Source organism: Muscardinus avellanarius, assembly GCF_963383645.1.
Source record: "Muscardinus avellanarius genome assembly, chromosome: 12".
Classification (NCBI taxonomy): Eukaryota; Metazoa; Chordata; class Mammalia; order Rodentia; family Gliridae; genus Muscardinus; species Muscardinus avellanarius.
Window position 1 is genome coordinate 7141378 of NC_137798.1, and position 19958 is coordinate 7161335.

General features: G+C 41.7%; 1 protein-coding gene across 1 annotated transcript in view; it reads right to left on the reverse strand.

Annotated features, from left to right (window-relative positions):
• The window catches only part of AP4E1 (adaptor related protein complex 4 subunit epsilon 1), a gene marked incomplete at both ends in the record, with an annotated part of 54358 nt that overhangs the window by 14515 nt on the left and 19885 nt on the right, over positions 1-19958 (reverse strand). The window contains 7 exons of the mRNA XM_080706940.1: positions 5911-6025; positions 8057-8359; positions 12163-12281; positions 12371-12483; positions 15140-15279; positions 16207-16316; positions 16416-16538. Of these exons, the coding sequence (XP_080563066.1) occupies positions 5911-6025; positions 8057-8359; positions 12163-12281; positions 12371-12483; positions 15140-15279; positions 16207-16316; positions 16416-16538 (1023 nt within the window). The remainder of the gene's footprint in view (positions 1-5910; positions 6026-8056; positions 8360-12162; positions 12282-12370; positions 12484-15139; positions 15280-16206; positions 16317-16415; positions 16539-19958) is intronic.

Sequence of the window (19958 nt, forward strand, 5' to 3'; positions counted from 1 at the left end):
GGCTGTGGTTGGCTCAGTGGTAGCATGCCCCTGGGTTCAATCCCCAGTAGCAATTTTTTTTAATTAAATAAAAAATGAGCCAGGCATGGTGGCCCATACCAGTTATCCCAGTACTTGAGAGGCTGAGACAGGAGAATCAAAGGTTCAAGGACAGCCTCAGCAAGTAATGAGACTCTCATCCATCTAGTGAGACCCCGTTTTCAAGTAAGAAATAAAATTGGGCTGGGGCTGTAGCTTGAAGGTAGAATGCCTCTGGGTTCAATCCCCAATACTACAAAAAAATAAAAAGGGGCTGGTGACGTGGCTCAGTGGTAAAGCACTTGTGTGGAAGGAAAAGAAAGCAGTAATACTAAACAGTTACCATTTACTGAACATCTACTATAGGTCTTCATATACTATACGACTGAATTGACCTTCTTTTTGTATTTTTACCTCCCTTAAAAGCTAAAGAAGAATTTAATTAGAAAAGACAACTGATAAACCAGGCCACATGAAAAGTTGCTGCTCTTATGCAAAAATACTTAGTAAGTGATAATGAAGAGATAACAAAATATTTCTAGGCACATTCTTGTTCCAAATGAACTGATAGAAATCTCCCTCACTGACGAAGGGCCTTCCTCTGGTTCTGATTCCTCTGCATCTGTGTAACCCAAGCAGGTTTGATCAGAGCCATGAAAATTCATGTTGTTACTATGGCAGCCAAGATGACAATATTCCTCCTCCCTTTCTTACTAGTAATAAAACCCGCAAGTCAGCTCGGCCAATGGCCAGCCAAAGAGGCACTGCCAGACGTCTTGGCCATGTGAGTGGAGTTCTGGGCAATTAAACTCTACCCATAATTTGTAAGCGACTTCTGGGAGAAGTCCTCCTTGCAGGGGCAACAATCTCTCTTCTCTTTCCTGCTGGCTAGACTGCAACTTGGTGGCCGGAATGCAGGCAGCCATCCTGGGTTACGAAAGGAAATAGCAACACTGGCAGGGTAGCGAGAGGTGGAGCCTGGGGTTTTGCACTGCACTGCATTTATTATTTTATATGCTTTTATTGGTGCGTGGCAGCCTCACAGCACGAGGGGAATCACAGGCACAGTGACACACGCACGGGCACCGGGCGGGCTCTCCCTCCGCCCCACGCGGGGCAGTGAGACTGCGCGGGTGTTCTCACTCAGGTGCACACGGGTGGTGCTGGAGGTCCTGCACCTCCCCTTCCCCAGACCACCGTAGGGCACCAGCCATCAGCGACCCAGGCCCACTTCAGTCTCTGCAAGGGGGAGCAAACATCCTCCACCTTGAATAAGGCCCTACACTGTTTGTTTAGCTTTAACATGCTAATAAGATAAACCTAACCCAAACTGGAAATTTATCTTTTTGCACATCTAGATTATAACTAAGAGAACCTTCCTAAATCCCCAAAAGCATCATCGAAAATCTAAATGGTAACTTATGAAATTATTTTCCACATTTTACAAATGAGAAGACTGCAGAAGAATTTGCCACAAACTTAGTCCAGATTACACTTAATATCTCACAATAATTTCTTGGAGTTTATTCTTAAGACTGGACCTTTCTCTGCCTAAGAGAACTAAGTGTCACTTACTAATGTTACATTCAACGACTTCTCTGTGCAAATGACTTCTAAAAATCTCAAAGAAGATCAGTATCAGAACTAATTGATATTTGAAAGATTCCAGAATTAACTCTTTAATATCTATTTCCCCTCTTCTTCAATTTCTGTCTTTTAGTTTGTCCTAACTCTAGAATTCATAATTTTAGAACTTATTCACAAGTATTTATTAAACACATGCTATGTCCTAATAGCCTATTTTGTTTTTTTATCAACAGTCTAAACTCACAAAATTCCAATTTTGTTTTAAAGAACTTTTGAAAAATAGATTTGGAAGGCAAGAGCAAGAGGCTAATTTGAGAGCTCAGTCTCGTTCACAATGATGATTCTATGGGAAAAAATGTCCTTGGCAAAGGATCCCAGGGCTTGGGGAATTCGGGGCTATCTATTATATTTGTATCAGCCATTTAACTTATTTTAAGAAAGAAAACAGGCAGTATCAGAAATTAGCTTCCTCCTCCTACCTCCCCTGACTTCAGTCATGGCCAAGGATGACCCCAGACATTCAAAAATAAGGGAACGGTGACGGGGCCACGTCTCCTGGGGAACTCCAAAGTTTCACTCTGTGTCCTTGGTGCCATAGACCTTTATATGAAGCACAGTTATAAACTGGGCAACTGCAATTTAAAACTCTGCCCCCCAACAAATTCTATCAATATATAAGGAATTACTAAAGGAAGAAACTGATTAAATTTCCTAGGTTATTAGGTATCACTAAATAACATATCAAAGCCTGGAAAGGAAGGATTGTTGAATCTGTAGGGTATGAACACCTTAACGACGTGGGTCTTCCAATCCATGAACACAAGAAGTCTCCATTTCTCTGTGTCTTATTGATTCCTTTCATCGCCCACGTTCTAGAGATTTCAGGATATAAGTCTTTCACCGTATCTTTAGCAAAGGTTTTTTTAGGTATTTTATTAGTTTGTGTGGTACTGTTTTCCTAACCCCCTTTTCAAATAGTTAACTGTTACGTACAGAAATGCAACTGATTTTTGTATGCTGATTTTGTATTTTTCAACTTTCTGATTTTGTATTCTGCAACTTTCCTTCTACAAGTATATTCCTGGATTCTCTAAGGTTTTCTATATATAAGATCATGTTGTCTGGGAAGAGACACTTTTACTACTTCTTTTCAAATCTGGATGCTTTTTCTTTTGTTGCTTCTCCCGTCTAACTGTTCTGGCTAGTACAGGACTGCCAATACAGTGTGGATTAGAAATGAGAAGGCTGGGCAACTCTGCCTTATTCCCGACTTGAAAGGAAAAGCCTTCTGACTTTTAGCATATGTTAGCTGTGGAATTTTCATACATGGACTTTATTACAGCGAGGTATTTTTTTTCTAAGTTTGTTGGGAGTTTTATCATGAAAAGGTGCTGAATTCTGTCAAGTGCTTTTTCTGCCTCAATTGAGATGACCGTGCGATTTTTATCCTCACTCTAGGAATGTGGTGTAATGTATGAGCTGATTTTCCTATGCTGAACCATCCTTGCATGCCAGGGGAATTCCCCCTTACTCATGGTGTATGATCTCTTAATATGTCGTTGGATTTGGTGTGCAGTACTTTGTTGGGGATTTCTGTCTCTACATTCATCAAGGACGAATAAGGATATTAGCCTAGAGGTTTTTCTGTGGTATCTTTTTCTGGCTTTGGTATCAGAGTAAGGCTGATCTTGTTAAAGGAAGTTATTCCTTCCTTTCCAAATTTTTAGAAGAGTTTTAGAAGATTAATTCTTCTTTAAATGTAAAAGCCGGGCATGGTGGCGCATGCTTGTAATCCCAGCATTCAGAAGGCTGAGACTGGAGGATCGTGGTTCACCAACAGCCTCAGCTACTTAGTGAGGCCCTCCGCAAATTAGTGAAACCCTGTTTCAAAATAAAGAATAAAAAAATAGGGCAGGAGGTGTAGCTCGGAGGTCAAATGCCCCTGGGTTCCATCCCCAGACCCGCAAAAAAAAAAAAAGTTTCGTAGAATGTACCAGTGAAGAAGCACAAAAGACTATACATATTCAAATCACCCTTGAGAATGAAGAACAAAGCTGGAGGAATCACACATCCTGATTTCAAAATATATTACAAAACTGCGATAATCGAAACAGTATTAAAATATGATAAAATGAGACCTTTAGGCCAATGAAACAGAGAACCCAAAAATAAATCCATGCATATAAGGTCAACTGATCTTCAACGAGGGTCTCAAGAACACAGTAGTCCCCCCTTTATCCACAGTTCTGCTTCCTGCAGTTTCAATTACCCATGTCAGCTTTGGTCCAAAAACAGTAAATGGAAAGCTTCAGAAACAAACAGATCCTAAGCTCTACACGCACGCTGCTCTGAGTAGCACGAGGAGTCTTGCACTATGCTGCTCCACCCCCAGCAAGTGATCCACCTTTGCTCAGTGTATCCGAGCTGTGTTCACCGCCTGCCCCTCAGGTGCTCAGTGTCATCTAGGTTATCAGATAATCCTTCGCCATACTGCAGTGCTTGTGTTCAAGTGACCCTCATTTTATTCAATGATGGCCCCAATGCACAAGAGCAGTGATGCGAAGGAGGCAGCAGGGCAAAAAACACGGGAGGTAAGTTGATGTGGGTATAGCGGCAGTGATACGGGGCTTGTGAGAACAAACACAGTAATAGGGCTTGGGAAAGCCATGGCTTCAGGCACCCACGAGGGATCTTGGGTGGAACCCCAAAGGATAAAGGTCGGGGGAACTACTGTAGCCGGCAGGAAAGGATGAATAGTCATGGGAAAACTAGACATCCACATACAAACAAATAAAACTGGATCTAAGCCAGGCGTGGTGCATGCTTATAGTCCCCGCGCTTGGGAGGCGGAGACAGGAGGATGGCGCAGGTTCGAAGCCAACCACGCTGGCTTAGGAGACCCTGTTTCCAAATAAAAAAGTATAAAAATAGGTCTGGGAGTGTAGCCCAGAAGTAGAAGGGTTTCCAGAAACCTCAGTACCACCAAAAAAATAAAATTAAATAAAATTTAAAAAACCTATATATATGTATATGCGTGTCTGTGTGTGTGTGTGTGTGTGTGTGTGTGTATAATAGGTCTGGGAATGTAGCCCGGAGGTAGAAGGGCTTCCAGGAACCCCAATACCACCCCCCCCCAAAAAAAAAACCACTCTATTATTTCACTTACATAAAGGGAATCTAAAATAGCTAAGTTCAGCCGGGCGGTGGTGGCACACACTTGTAATCCCTGCTCTTGGGAGGCTGAGACAGGAGGATCGCACAGGTTCAGAGCCAGCGTCAGGTACTTAGTGAGACCCTGTTTCCAAAGAAAGTATAAAATAGGTCTGGGAATGTAGCCCAGAGGTAGAAAAGGCCCTAGGTTCCACCCTTACTACAAAAATAAATAAAATAAAATAAAATAAAATAAAATAAAATAAAATAAAATAAAATAAAATAAAATAGCTAGGTTCATAGAACTGAAGCGTGGACTATAGGAAAAGGGAAACAGGAGTCATGAATCAACAGGCTTAAAGTTCGTCGAGCAAGATGAATACACACTAGGGATCTGCTGCACAACACCGTATCAATAAGGCAACAATAATATACTATCCTGTAAGAATCAAGAGTATAGATCTCATGCTAAGTATTTTTACCACAATAAAATTAAACATTTTTAAATTAAAAAGGCTTAAAAGAGCAAACACTTCTGCAAAAAGAAGCCTATTATTAGTGCCTAAAAGTTTTTGGTCTCATTTTAGGATCAAATGTTTCGTTGTACTCTAGATGACTAAACATGCTTATTAGTACAGCGCCTGAAAAACAGCCTGTGCTCAAAAACCTCACTGAACGATGCGCAGAAAATGAAAGACCGCCAGGAGCTGCTGCCGCTGCTCGCTGCTGGCCCTGGCGGCGGGGCCTGCTCACCGCCGTCCCGTTGGGCTCGGCTGGGCTTCCCACGCGCACAGGTGGCCCCGCTGCCTGGCAACACACATCCCTGAAGGAGTGGAGCTATTCTTTCTTTCCTAGCACTTCCTAACTTCCCTAATCAGGCATTTTGTCAGAGGAGGCATTCTATTTATTATTTTCTGTATGTGTGGGTCTGGGGATGAAACCCAGGGTCATTCTACCTCCGAGCTACACCCCCCTGCCCTATTTTTGTATTTTTATTTTGAAACAGGGTCTCACTGAGTTGCAGAGGGCCTCACTAAGTAGCAAAGGCTGTCTGTGAACCGCGATCCTCCCATCTCAGCCTCCTGAATGCTGGGATGACATGCGTGCACCACCACGCCCAACTTATGATCTAGATTTTAATGCCTTGAAAAGTACCTTTTTCATGGGAAAGCATTTCCTGCTGGCGTTGGTGGTGAGGCTTGTAGGGTGCTGCCCCCTGACTGAGTCCTTCAGCCACAAAGCCATCCAGAAAAGACAAGGAAGCATCAACCTGTATTAAGATTCAGCAAAAATTAGGAACTATCAGTTTACTCTAACAGTAGACTCTACGTTCATATAAATAATTTTAACCCATATATTTTAAAGAAAATTCAAGCAAAAAATAGAAGCTTCAATTCTAAAAGTGCTACCCAACTCTTTAGCTTTCTAGAACATCTGCAATCCGATCACCCAGCCAAGAACCCAACAACATAAATCATTTGCAATTATCATTAATTTTGCTGCATTGCAGAATATATTTTGGAACATCTAATATGTTAGGGTATCATATGAAGTGTTAGGATTAAAACAAAGGAAGACACAGATTTTACTCTCAGGAGACCCAGAAGAGAAGAACACACATCGTGAATCAGAGCGGCTGCACTAGTGTTTCTCTACTGGGAAGGAAATTCAACGGTATCGGCAGGGCTGGTGCCCACACCTGTGGCTGTTCCAGGGGAGAATTTATTCCTAGTCTCTTTCAGTAGTCCTTGGCTTGGTCACATCGCTCCAATCTTTGTTTCTGTTATTTTGCCTTCACCTCTCTGATCTTTGTGATTATATTGTAGCATGGACCTAAATGGCCTAGGAAAACCTCTCTGGGACAAAATATTTACACCACATTTACAACACTTCAACACTCAGTTTCCAGGGATTAAGACATGAACATCTTTGGCGTATGGGCAGGGGGCTTCTATCTGAAAATGCTTTTCCATAAGTCTCTGGAAGAACTACTTAATTTCAGCAGGAAGAGAAAGGTGCAAGAGAATGATTACGTGCGAAGATAAAGAAATCAATAACGTGATGGAAGAAGCGAAAAACAAAATTAGAAAAGAAAAAGGATACTCTATTCACAAAAGAATCCAGCAGAGACGGCCTCAGTAACCACAGACGGTTTCTCCTGATTTAGACAAGTTACAGAAAGGGCTCAGGTAATTTAGAACAGCAAGAATTCTCAAACATCTAAGCGGCACCTCGCATTCTGAGTTAGAAAGGTCTGCTTCAGTATGAGTCTGAAGAGATGATGCTTCCTCCGGGTAATACTGTGTACAGCACTTTCATTCCACATGCTTACGAACGTATCTAGAATGCCAATCAAAGGATGAAGTAGGCCTCTACCTTTGAGGAGCTGCTGAAAGAACTAATGAACCAATGTTCAAAATAAGAGTCAAATTCGGTGGGAATACTACCTATCTTGTTTTCTTTCTCACCTATACAACATCTAATACCTAAAAAATTGAACAAATCTGGCTTCCCTTGGAAGCTCTTAAATTTAAACCAATCTAAGGGAGAGGTTAGTATATATTAAGAGGGTGAATACTAACTGACAACTTTTGATTAAGAGGGGCATTAGCTAAAAATAGGTGATGTGTCCTTTAGACCTCATGAGTGGAGGCAGGCAGGTCCCGGGCTGTGAGCTTGGGATCACATATGGCCCTGGCCTCTCCCCGTCCTCCTCTGCCTCCCACCCTCATGCCCTAAGACCTAGAAGCCCTTGTTCCTGCCTGGCAGCCGACATGAACAGACTACATATAGACTGTAACCTCCAGACACATAGGCAAATAAACTTTCCTTCCTCTGAGTTGTGGTCATCAAGTATTTTGGGTCACAGCAGTGAGAATGCTCACTGAAACAGTAAGAGAAGGTGGCTGAGCAGGTTCCTAAGCAGTAAAGAATTCAGACAGTAAGTGAAGAAACTTTTTTTATGTTTGCAAAGAAAACAGAGTAGGAATAAAATGACTTTTGAATTTCAAAGAAGATTAAAATAAAAGGAAATGCCAGAATTATTATGTATTAAAAGAAATGGTCAAAAGATAGAAATATCTTTACTGCAGTTCCCCAGAAAAAAAAATTCTCTTCCTATTTAGAATATTTTTCTTATTAATATGAGAATAAATTTCTTTCCTATTAATAAGGGGGGATCCCCTTCCTTTTAAGTGCTACAGAAACTATATTTTAATATATTCCTTATCTATCACAAATGCAAGAATTACTGTATGTTCAGACAATACAATATTTAAAAAATTGAACACAAATGTCTTACCACCATGTCTTCACAACTCCTGTCAACTGGAAGCAAGCTCTTCATAAGCTCTACATTCTCCTGTAAACGTTTTAATTCAAATGCATGCTGCCTCATACAAGTATCCAATGATATGGTAAATTCCTGGATTAATCTCTCAACTATAGTAGAAGAATGTGCTTGGGGTGTCAACTTGGTTACAGCGGCAAATAACCAGGCTTTTGTTTCTGAAGAAACAGAGTCATTCATAAGTAGCTTGTAGAGCCTGCTTATAACGTTCTCTGGTGTTTCCTTATCCAAGAGGTGGGAATATTCTCCTAGCACCTACGAGTAAAACAAAGGGATGGCATACATATATATATATATATAAAATCATCAGGTTATAAAGTAAACTGCGTGCAGAAACTTAAACAGGGTCTACTGGTAGAGTATATGTAATCTTAATTAAAGATGAAACAATTTGAGATTTTACGTTTAAAATTAAACCAAGAATTGTATGCCCAAAAGAATTAGAACAAATTATAAGCAAAATACCTTTGTAGGCTCGCATCCAGAGTTAGCTGCTGGTTTTTACAAACACTCTTACACTGTTATTATTTTCCATTTAAATGAGTGGTTCCCGCATGTTGGTGTGCATAAGAGCATCCGAGGTCGCTCATAAGGTACAGGCTTCCTAGTCCCTATCCTCAGATGGTATGAGTGAGTGCGGCTGCGCTGAGGATGAAGGACACACACTCTGGACAAGCATCTGCTGGTTGTGATGTAGATGGTCCATAAAATGGCCTTTGAGGAACACTGATCTACATTGTATATCCTTTCTTTACATCTCATCTACTCAGGAGGCCTAAGAATCACTTGAAATGATCGTAGAGAAAATGAGATCTTTCCTACGTGGTGTTCATGAACCGCTTTCCCATATTTGATGCAATGTTGGCACCAGTAGGAAAAGAGAGAGGAGAGCTGGCAGGTAGAGCAAGACTTACTACAGCTAATGAGGAGGGCAGGAGGAAAAGGAAATAGTACTAAGTAAGTCTTCAAATGGTGCGGTAACTAGAGCTGAACATGGTAGCACACCCCTGCAGTCCCAGCTATCAAAACAGGCTGAGGCGGGACGATGATTTGAGCCCAGAAGTTCAAGACCAGCCCAGGCAACACAGTGAGACCCTTTTCAAAAAAAAAAAAAAAAGTATGATAGTTTTTTTGTTGTTTTGGGTTTGTTTTTTTTTTTTGTTTTTTTTTTTTTTTTTTTGCGGTAAGAGGATGGAGCCCAGGCGCATTCTACCTTCGAGCTACACCCCCAGCCCAATTTTTGATTCTTTATTTTGAAACAGGGTCTCACTGGGTTGCATAGGGCCTCACTAGGTAGCTGAGGCTGGCTGCAAACCTGCGATCCTGTCTCAGCCTCCCAAAAGCTGGGATACAAGCTTGCGCCACCACGCCCGGCAGGATGATAGTTTTTAGAAGAATTTGATAAAAGATGGAAAGTAGCTCCAGAAGAGCAAGTAATCTGAATTTCAATTCAAAAATCAATGGTTAGGGACTTCTGTTTGTAGAAAGATGAAAGGTATTTTTCCCTTTCTTCCCAAAATAATGCCAAAAAAAAACCCTTAATACTGTACATAATATACATAAAACATATCCTGAAAGGTAGAGAAAAGGGCAGACTGCTAAAGACTTTAGGACATAAGGAACAGTGCAGTGGGTTATCTGTTGTCTCCCACATCGAGTATAAGACAGCCAGCAGCTTGGAAATGCCAATTGGTATCGACAAAAAAAAAGTTCTGAGAACAGCTCCCCACCCCCAGTCAGAAAGCCAAGACAGAAAACGTTCAGACAGTAATTTTCTATTCCACAGATTAAAAAAAATTGAAGCCCAACTGTACCATCAAAGTATGAGGGGGAAACCAGACTATAAGAGACGGCCAGCCTCCTCACCAAGCTATACAGAGACCGACCTGTCCTCCTGCAGAGGCCACAGAGCTGGAGATTTTAAACGCTTCTCCTGACTGGTTTAACAACCAGGCAGAGAATCAGCAAGGATACGGAAGAATTTAACAATCCATCACCACTAAAATTTAGTTGGTGTTTATAGAAAAAACGCCGCTCAATGTGAGCAGAACACACATTTTTTCAAGTACCCACAAAATGTACACCAAGAGAGATTATATGTGAGGCCATAAAACAAATCTCAACAAATTTAGGAGACCTGATATCATTAAGAGTATTTTCCCTGACCACAACAGAATCAAGCTAGAAACTGGTAACAAAAAGATAACAGGAAATTTTCCAAACACTTGGAAACTAAGTGACATTCTCCCAATAAGCCATGAGTTGAAGATGAAATGTCAAGGGAAAACACACACACACACACACACACACACACACACACACTGAACTGAATGAAAACTCAATTAAAAATTCTTATTTAAGAAAATAGAATTTCTAATATAAAACCCCCAAAAGAGAAATCTCCAGACATAGACAGTTTTACTAGAAAAATTCCTCCAAACTTTTAAAGTAAACTAACAGCAATTATAGACAATGTTTTCCAGAGAACAGAACACTTTCAATTCATTTTATAGAGCCAGTATTACCTCAAAAGCAAAACCAGACCAAGTACCAAAAAAAGAATAAAGAAAACTATAGACCATAGCCCTCATGAGTTTAGATGCAAAAGTTCTAACAAGGCCTCAATCTATTAAAAAACAAAAAGATCGAAATACAAAAATCTATACTATCTGTACATTCTAGCAACAAACACATGGAAACCAAAATATCACACATTTACAATTGCTTCCAAGAAAATGAAACATGTATAATTCTAATGAAATATATGGAATTTGTGGGTTGTACAAAGAAATAAAAGACTAAATAAAAGTCTAAATGAACGGAGTGGCATACCATGTTCATGGAGGTAAGGAGCTAGGGCCACCGTGTACAACAATCACTTCAGGAAGAAGGATCAACGCTAAAACCATCCGTGAACATGGAACCCATGACTCTGTATGATTCATCTCATTCTTAAGAAACTCAGGTTGAATATGTTAGGAGTGAAAGTTACCTGATGTCTGCTATTCTAGTCTGTTTTTGCTTCTTAGTTTGAAACGGTCTCGCCAAGCTACTGAGAGTCTCGACACTTGCCGAGGCTCCTCAAACCTGCGATTGCCTTGGCTCAGCCTCCCAAGGACTGGGCTAACAGGCCTGTGCCACCATACTTGGGTGCAATTCAATTTTAAATGTTTCAGCACAACATACTGTGTACAGGCAGAGCTCGATATAGAAACACACACAGATGGAGTAAAGCAAATGTAGGTAAATATGTTAACTGAGATGCTAAATGCAGTGTCTTCCAACTTGTGATGAGGAAAGAAACTGTGAGGTTATAAATTTGTATTATTTTAAGTCACTAAATTTATGGTAACACTGTTATGCAGGAAAAGAAAATAACGGTGCAATCCAGGCAAGGGGAAGCATGCATAAAGTCCCAGCGCTTGGGAGGCTGAGACAGAGGATCACAGACTTGAGGCCAGCCTCAGCAACTCAGTGGGACCTTGTTTCAAAACAAAATAGGGCTGGGGGTGTATCTCAGAGGGAAACTGTCCCTGGGATCCATCTCCAGTAACCCCCCAAAAGGAAAGAAAATAATAGCACAGACATATGAACATTGACATGTTCAAACATGGATTCATGCAGAAAACACAACAAGCATACTGTAAGCACAGACAGGTGTCTCAATAAGCACCTCTGAGCCGGGCGTGGTGGCGCACGCCTGTAACCCCATGCTGGGGAGGCTGAGACAGGTGGATCGCACAGTTTCGAAGCCAGCCTCAGCTACTTAGTGAGACCCTGTTTCCAAATAAAGTATAAAAAAGGTCTGGGAGTATAGCCTGGAGGTAGAAAGCCCCTGGGTTCCACACCCAGTACCACCAAAATAAATAGATAAATCAGCACTTCTATTTAACACACCATGAGTGAGGCAGAGAAGAGATAATAGTTAAGTGACGGGAGGTGACCGCTGAATTAAAAAACTGACACTTGAGGAATCCGCTGAGAGGCACTGAATGATTTCTGGAGGAATAGTGTACGTGTAGGTCTTATAAAATCATGATGCCATGTGCTCTGCTCACCCAGCTCATAACTTGAAGAAATCGCTGCGGATACAGCACATTCTCCGCGTCCAGTAGAGCGAGGCAGGACTCAGCTGCGTAGAGTCGTAGCTGCCGGTCTTCTGCTTCGTCATCGAAACCTACAAAGAAATGGACAGCCCATTCTATCCCACCAAATTCCCTACTGAGTCTATAAAAGGAAACATTCACCCTGAAAATCCTCACCAACCTTCTGCTAGCAGTCTCAGGAAGTTGTTGGGAATGTCGGGATGCATGACATCTCCTCCCACTGAAAACACAGCGTTCATTGTCTGAATAAACCAGGCGTTATCAGGAGCATATGTGTCCACAGTGTTAAGAACAAGCACACTTCCAAACGGAATTACTCCTTCTGTAGCAACCTTTTCTAAATAACCCCAATTCATCCTAGTGCGGTGTCTTGTCTTTAATCTCTGCCATAAAATGTGCTCTACTCTAGTTTTATGTAAAATGTGTACTCAAGAAGTTTACTTAAAAGCCAGGTGTGGTGGCCCACACTTGTAATCCCAGCAGAGTCTGAGATGGGAGGATCGCAGATTTGAGGCCAGCCTCGGCTACTTAGTGAGGCCCTCTGCAGCTTAGTAAAATCCTGTTTCAAAGTAAATAATAAAAAATAGGGCTGGGGGGTGTAGGTTGAAGGTAAAATGACCCTGGGTTCCATCCCCAGTACCACAAAAAATTAATAATAATTAAAAGTTGATTTGATAAAGATAATACTCTAGATGAAGGATGAGAAACCATAGATAAGCAAATAAGGTGACCTGAGGGCATGGGAGGGGGAAGAGGAAAATTCCCTAACGTACGTGATGTACATTCACAAAATATCAAAGGCCATCACTAAGCCGAACATGAGCAGGAGGGAGGGGAGGGAAGGGCTGAGTGAGCGATGTGTGCGTGTGTGCCTCCACCATCTTGCGCCCCATTATGACTTCAGTGCACCAATAAAATATACACAGATAAGCACAACAAACTGCATTTATCTCTCTTTATCTAGCACCAGGCTCATACACACTAGGCATCACGTCAACAAATGCCAAGGAATTGAAAGGAATGAACCAGCCAGCCAGGGATAAAGACACGATGGGAGGTTACACACCCTGGAGAGGCTGAACGCTGCGGCGTGGGGCCTGAACAAGTGACCTGGCCTCTTCTCTAGTACGTTCTTTACTTCTAAAATCTGATCACTCTGCCGGCCAGAGCTCAAGCACTGTCTGGGATGAACTATACTGAAGCAATTTCTAAGATAATTTCGCTAACGTCATTCATTTGTTTTTCTTTCTTAGAATTAAACAACAGACATCTTTAAAGAAATGCAGTATCAGCCGGGCGTGGTGGCGCACGCTTGTAATCCCCGCACTTGGGAGATGGAGACAGGAGGATTGCGCAGGTTCAAAGCCAGCCGCGCTGGCGTAAGAGACCCTGTTTCCAAATAAAAATATATAAAAGAATAGGTCTGAGAGTGTAGCCCAGAGGTAGAAGGGCTTCCAGGAACCCCAGTACCACTGGAAAAAAAAAGAAAAAGAAAAAGAAATGCAATATTCTTATGATCTGTAAATTTCCTCTTTAAAAAAAAAAAGGTGGCCAAGCGTGGTGGCGCACGCTTGCAATCTCAGGACTTGGGAGACTGAGACAAAAGGATGCCAGGTTTGTAAGTAGCCTCTGCAACTTAGTGAGATCTTGCTTCAAAAATAAAGAGCAAAAAATAGGTCTGGGGGGTATAGCTCGGAGGTAGAATACCCCTGAGTTCCATCTCCAGTAGATAAAAAAAAATTTTTTTTAATTAAATAAAATAAAAAAGCCGGGCATGGTGGTGCACGCTTGTAATCCCAGCATTTGAGAGGCTGCGACAGGAGGATCACAGTTCTCAACCTCAGCTACTACTTAGCGAGGCCCTTTGCAACTCAGTGAGACCCTGTTTCCAAATAAGGACTAAGAAATAGGACTGGGGTGTAGCTAGGAGGTAGAATGTCCCTGAGTTTCATCCCCAGTACTGCAAAAAATAAATAAATGTTAAATAAAATAAAAAATATAAAACAATAAAATCAGGCAGGGGTGTAGCTTGGAGGTAGGATGTCCCTGGGTTCCATCCCCAGTACCGCAAAAAAAAAAAAACCATATAAAATAAAATAAAAAACAATCAAATCAGGCAGGGGCGTAGCTCAGAGGTAGAATGCCCCTGGGTTAATCTCCAGTGTCACAAAAGAAAAATAAAATGTGAAGCAAAGTAAATTGTGAATGGAGTTCCCAACTACTTTAGCGTGGTAATTCCCAATACCAATGAGGTCCTAAGGTGCGCACTCCAGGCTCCGGGCCCTTCACCCCACCTCTCCTCCCTCAAAACAAAAACTTTTACTCAGATAAGAAACTGAGTAGGAAGTAAAGTCAAAGATGGGAAGAGCCTGAAAGAGGAATTAGCATACAAGAGGGGAAGAGAGAGCTAAAAAGAGTGAGAGAAAGAAAAAGAAAATCCTATCAGAGGTTCCTCTAGCTCCCTAATCAAAATACTGACCGACTTAGAGAAAGACACCAGAAAAATGTCATCCGAGAAGTCGATGCCAGTTCCAGTTTTTGACAATGAAGGGCTTAAATATCAAGAATACAAGTTATCGATGAGGTATTTTTGTGTCTTTTTTTTTTTTTTTTTTTTTTTTGCAGTACTGGGTATTGAATCTGGGGGTATGCTACCTCCAAGCTACATCCTCATCCCTATTTTTTCTTCTTTATTTTGAAACAGAGTCTCACTAAGTTGCAGAGGGCCTCACTAAGTAGCCGAGGCTGGCCACAAACCTGCGATCCTCCTGTCTCAGCCTGGGTACTGGGATTGCAAGTGTGCGCGTCCACACCTGGGCTATTGATGAGTTTCTGAACTCGGCTTGCAAGTAACCATATTTATAATAAGCATTCAAAGTTATTGTATAACTAAAGGTATTTTATGACTCATGGGCCATGCAAAGGATATTTCTCTGCCAGCTCAGCTATTTTACCAACCAAGTTGACAATGATATACTCTTCTTTGCTCTGATATAAATATTCAAGCATTTTCTGGACAATAACTGTTACATTCTGCGCATTGGTAATCCTGTAAAGAAGTTCCAGGGTCTATTTAAGGAAGAAAAATAAAAACAGTATTATAAAACTATACACGATAACACTAATAAATATGATACGTATCTGTTTATAACAGTTGACTGTTCTATTTTTATGTGATCAAGAAATGCAAATTTTAACTTTAAAAAGTTTAAGCTAAGTAAAAACCAGCTGGTGTGGCAGCGGGTAGCACAGTGACCCAGTAATCCCAGCTACTACGGAGGCTGAGGCGGGAGGACGGCTAACCTAAGACCAGCCTGGGTAACTAAGGGAAACCATTTCAAAATCAGAAAAGAGTTGGAGGTACAGCTCAGTGAGAAAGCGCTTGCCTAATATGCATGAGATCCTGCTGCAACCCCCAGCCCCATCAAAAAGAAAAAGGAAAACTACTGTCAAAGAGTGAATTGTGGTTGCCGGGCGTGGTGGCGCACGCTTGTAATCCCTGCGCTTGGGAGGCGGAGACAGGAGGATTGCGCAGGTTCGAAGCCAGCCTCTCTGGCTTCAGAGACCCTGTTTCCAAATAAAAATATTAAAAAAAAAAGGTGTCTGGGAGTGTAGCCCGGAGGTAGAAGGGCTTCCAGGAACCCCAGGACCACCAAAAAAAAAAAAAAAAAAAAAAAGAGTGAACCATGGCCAAGTTGGTGACGCGTTCCTATTACCCCAGTGCTGCAAAGGCCAGTCTCAGCAACTCAGTGAGACCCTCGGCGATCTAGGAAGAGACGGCTTCAAAATAATACAGTAGGGCTGGGTATGTAGGTCAGAGGGAGAATGCCTTTGGGTTCCATCCCCAGTACCATTAAAAAAAAAAAAGAATTAAAGATATATAAAAGCTAAAATACACGTATATATTCTGCCTAACCCCTCGATCTCTCTCCAGGATGCTAACAAAAATTTAAAATTTTTAATGCTTCAGATACACTATTCAAACTACCAGTTTACCTCTCTTTTAATAATAGGATCGGGATGGTCTAAGCATTCAATTATTGTCATCTGGTGTTGGAGAGCCAGGGTAGGATCCTGCTGAATAACATAGGTAAGCGCCTTCAGTCCTAGAAACAAAGAGGGCATCCTATGAGGTGCCTTGAAACACGTACCTAGCAAATTCCAAAAACTCTATATAATTGCCATCGAAAGAACGACTGCCTTACCTAAATACTTGAGATTTATTTTAGGTGACAGAACAAACTTTCCAATGCACTTGGCGGCCTTCTCAAGTAATTCTGACTTAGGATAAATAGAATAGACTGTGTGTACGCATTCAAACAGAATAGCTAGAGAAAGAAAATACGGAAATGGAAGGCATCCTATTAAGTCACAACAAAGAAACATATCTGTGCAGAATGTATAATAAAAAACAAATTAAAAAAGCAGTTTTAGTCAAAAATCTTACTTATAAAAATTTTCAAAGAAACAACCTTTACTATTTTCAGACTTTAGCAGTCATTAGGATTAAGTTTCCACAGTACTATTTAAAAAGAATTATATGTAATGGGTAAGAATGAGACATTCACTTATGCACAATTATTTACTGAACACCTCCTGCGTGCCGGACACGGTATGAGTACCACGGCTACAGCAACGAGGGAAGCAGACAGGAAGCCCTGCCCTCCGGGAGTTCACATTTACTGAACACACAGAGATGTGTTCAATTCCTGTGTAAGGACATCTCTCCAACGCTCCTTGAATGCTTTCAAATCGTTTACGCACACCTGTAATCCCAAGTACTCCAGAGGCTGAGCCAGGAAGGTCACAGGTTTGAAGCCAGCCTCGGCAACTCAGCGAGGCCCTCTGCAGCTTAGCGCGGCCATTTCCAAATAAACAGTAGGGCCGGGGGTGCAGCTCGGAGGTAGAATGCCCCCGAGTCCTGTCTTCAGTAACACACACACACACACACACACACACACACACACACACACACACACGTTTATTCTCAAGCAGTTTCTACCACTTACACACCAACACCATATACGTAGTTTATTTCAATATAATCATTTTAGGATGTTCTAACATTTATTTCAAAGATAGAGTCGCCATTCAAAATCTTTATGCTACTTCTTTAAAAAAAAAAATAACCTTGAGGATAGTTTCTTGTACTTTTTTTTTTTTTTTTTATACTGGGGATGGAACCCAGGGGCATTCTACCTCCAAGCTACACCCCCGGCCCTATTTTTATTCTTTATTTTGAAACAGGGTCTCACTGAGTTGCAAAGGGCCTCACTAAGTAGCTGAGGCTGTCTGCGAACAGTGATCCTCCAGTCTCAGCCTCCCGAATGCTGGGGTTACAAGCGTGCGCCACCACGCCAGACTCTCCCAACCATCTTTTGAAAGAAGTTTGCCAAACCCTAAACTATCATGAGTTCTAAGTAAGATTTTAAAAAAAAAACATGCTGCTTTCCATCCTAATAATCTTTTTTTAGTTTTGTACTGGGGATGGAACCCAAGGGCATTCTATCTCTTAATTACACCCCCAGCCCTGTTTTTTTATTCTTTATTTTGAAAAGAGGTCTCACTAAGTTGCAGAGGGCCTCACTAAGTAGCCGATGCTGGTCATAAACCTGTGATCCTCCTGTCTCAGCCTCTCAAGGACTGGGATTACAAGTGTGCACCACCATGCCCAGCTCCAATCTTTTCTTTAAAGAAAAAAAGCCTGCCATCACCCACCTGACATTTTATTTTTAATACTGAGCTATTCCTAAGATTCCTGAGATACTGGCATAGGAAAAATTAATAGTTCAAAATGAAAGTTATTATTAGTCTCCCTAGCCATAAATGACTTGGAGATAAACTTAGTGGCCCCACCTGCAGCCAAGCCCTTTCCCCATGGAAAGAGCCACTCGGCCACACCCTGACGCAGTGGTGAGTACCACGCTCTGAGGCCTCTGACTCACAGCGCGGACTTTGTTTGGCCTTCTGTAACAGCCCAAGTCCCAATCCAAATACTGAGTAAAATGTAATAGATTAAAAATTAATACAGTTCTAGTATTGAAGATACTCATTTTATTTTTATATTTTAGGGTGGGTTAAACTCAAAGGAAAAAAATTTTTTTTTTTTAGTACTGGGGATGGAACCCAGGGACATTCTACCTCCAAGCTATGCCCCATCCCTATTTTTTATTCTTTAGTTTGAGACAGGGTCTCACTGACACAGCCTCACTAATGAGGCCCTCCGCAACTTAGTGAGACTCTGTTTCAAAATACAGAATAAAAAATAGGGCAGGGGCTGTAGCTCAGAGATAGAATGCCCCTAGGTTCCATCCCCAGACCCGCAAAACAAAACAAACAAACAAAAAAAAAACCACACAGGTTGAACAAATGAATAAAGCACCCATTTATACATACAAAATATAAATCTATCCTTCAAAATTTATTATTCTAGTAGGATGTGATGGTGCATGCCTCAATCACAGCTGCTCAGAGGCCAGGGCAGAAGGATCACAAGTTGAGGACAGCCTGCACAACTCGGCAAGACCCTGCCTCAAAATAAAAACAAAAAGGGCTGAAGATGTAGCTCGAGGGAGGGCAGCCCCGGGCTCGATCCCCAGCAGGACAAACATATATGGAGAGAGATTTTTTTTCCCCAATTCACTACAATATACATTATTTTTCCCGTACTGGTCTCATGTCTCGTGCGTTCAATCCTTTCTCTATATTTCTACAGCGTATCTATCACACACTTTGCATTTCAGTAAAACAAGCTGGATTTCTGCTCCTGGTGTCCCCTACACTGCCCTTAAACACACACAGTTTACAGGTGCCGCCCGCCCCCGCTGCCCCACGGTGCGGCGGGCAAGTCCACGCCGTGCTTCTGTGTCTGACTGCAACCAAACGCACATCAAAAATACTTAAAAAAAAAAAAAGCATCTGTATTGAACATGTGAGATTCTCCTTGTCATTTCTTAAACAATATAGTATAACTACTTACATAACATTTATACTGTATAAAATAAGTCTCCAGAGATGATTTGAAGCGTGTGGGAGCGTGTGTGTAAGTTACACACAAATACTATGCCGCTCGCGTAAGGAACTTGAACACCCAGGAAACGCAGTATCCTGAGTGGGGCGTGGATCGACCCAGCTCTAACCACTCCTAGATAGAGAGGGACGGCTCTACTCTACCTGACTGCGGAAGGCCTTCTCACTTGAGATAGATTTTAGTGCCTCTTCTACTAATCTCTTCCAAAGCATGCAAAATGGAAACAGTTTTACCTCCACCTTATAAATACCTCCAAAAATCTCAATTTCTTCATCGAGCTTGCTCAGAGTGATCAAAAAGGAACAGTTCCTCTCTCTGGCTGGAAGGTTTTGGGTTATTTTCTCAACTGTCCACCCTCCTCCCTCCACTTACTCTTACCTATCACTAAGTTACTTTCTGAAATCATACACAATTTTTATCTCATTGCAAAACAGTATGCTATTATTCTACGTCTATAATCCATATCCTACTCATCTCCAGAGTCTTCTCAAGTGCCACTTCCCAGGAAAATCTTCCTTGTTCTACGCTCACCTAAGACCAGCTCCTGTATTTTACCACTGAACCTGGTAATAATTTTCTGTAACATTGACAGAACCTATCTCTTTCCATCTATCTAGTATGTAAGCCTCAAGATAACACTGTTTTAGCCGGGAGTGGTGGCGCCCGCTTGTAATCCCAGCATTCGGGAGGCTGAGACTGGAGGATCACGGTTCGTGGA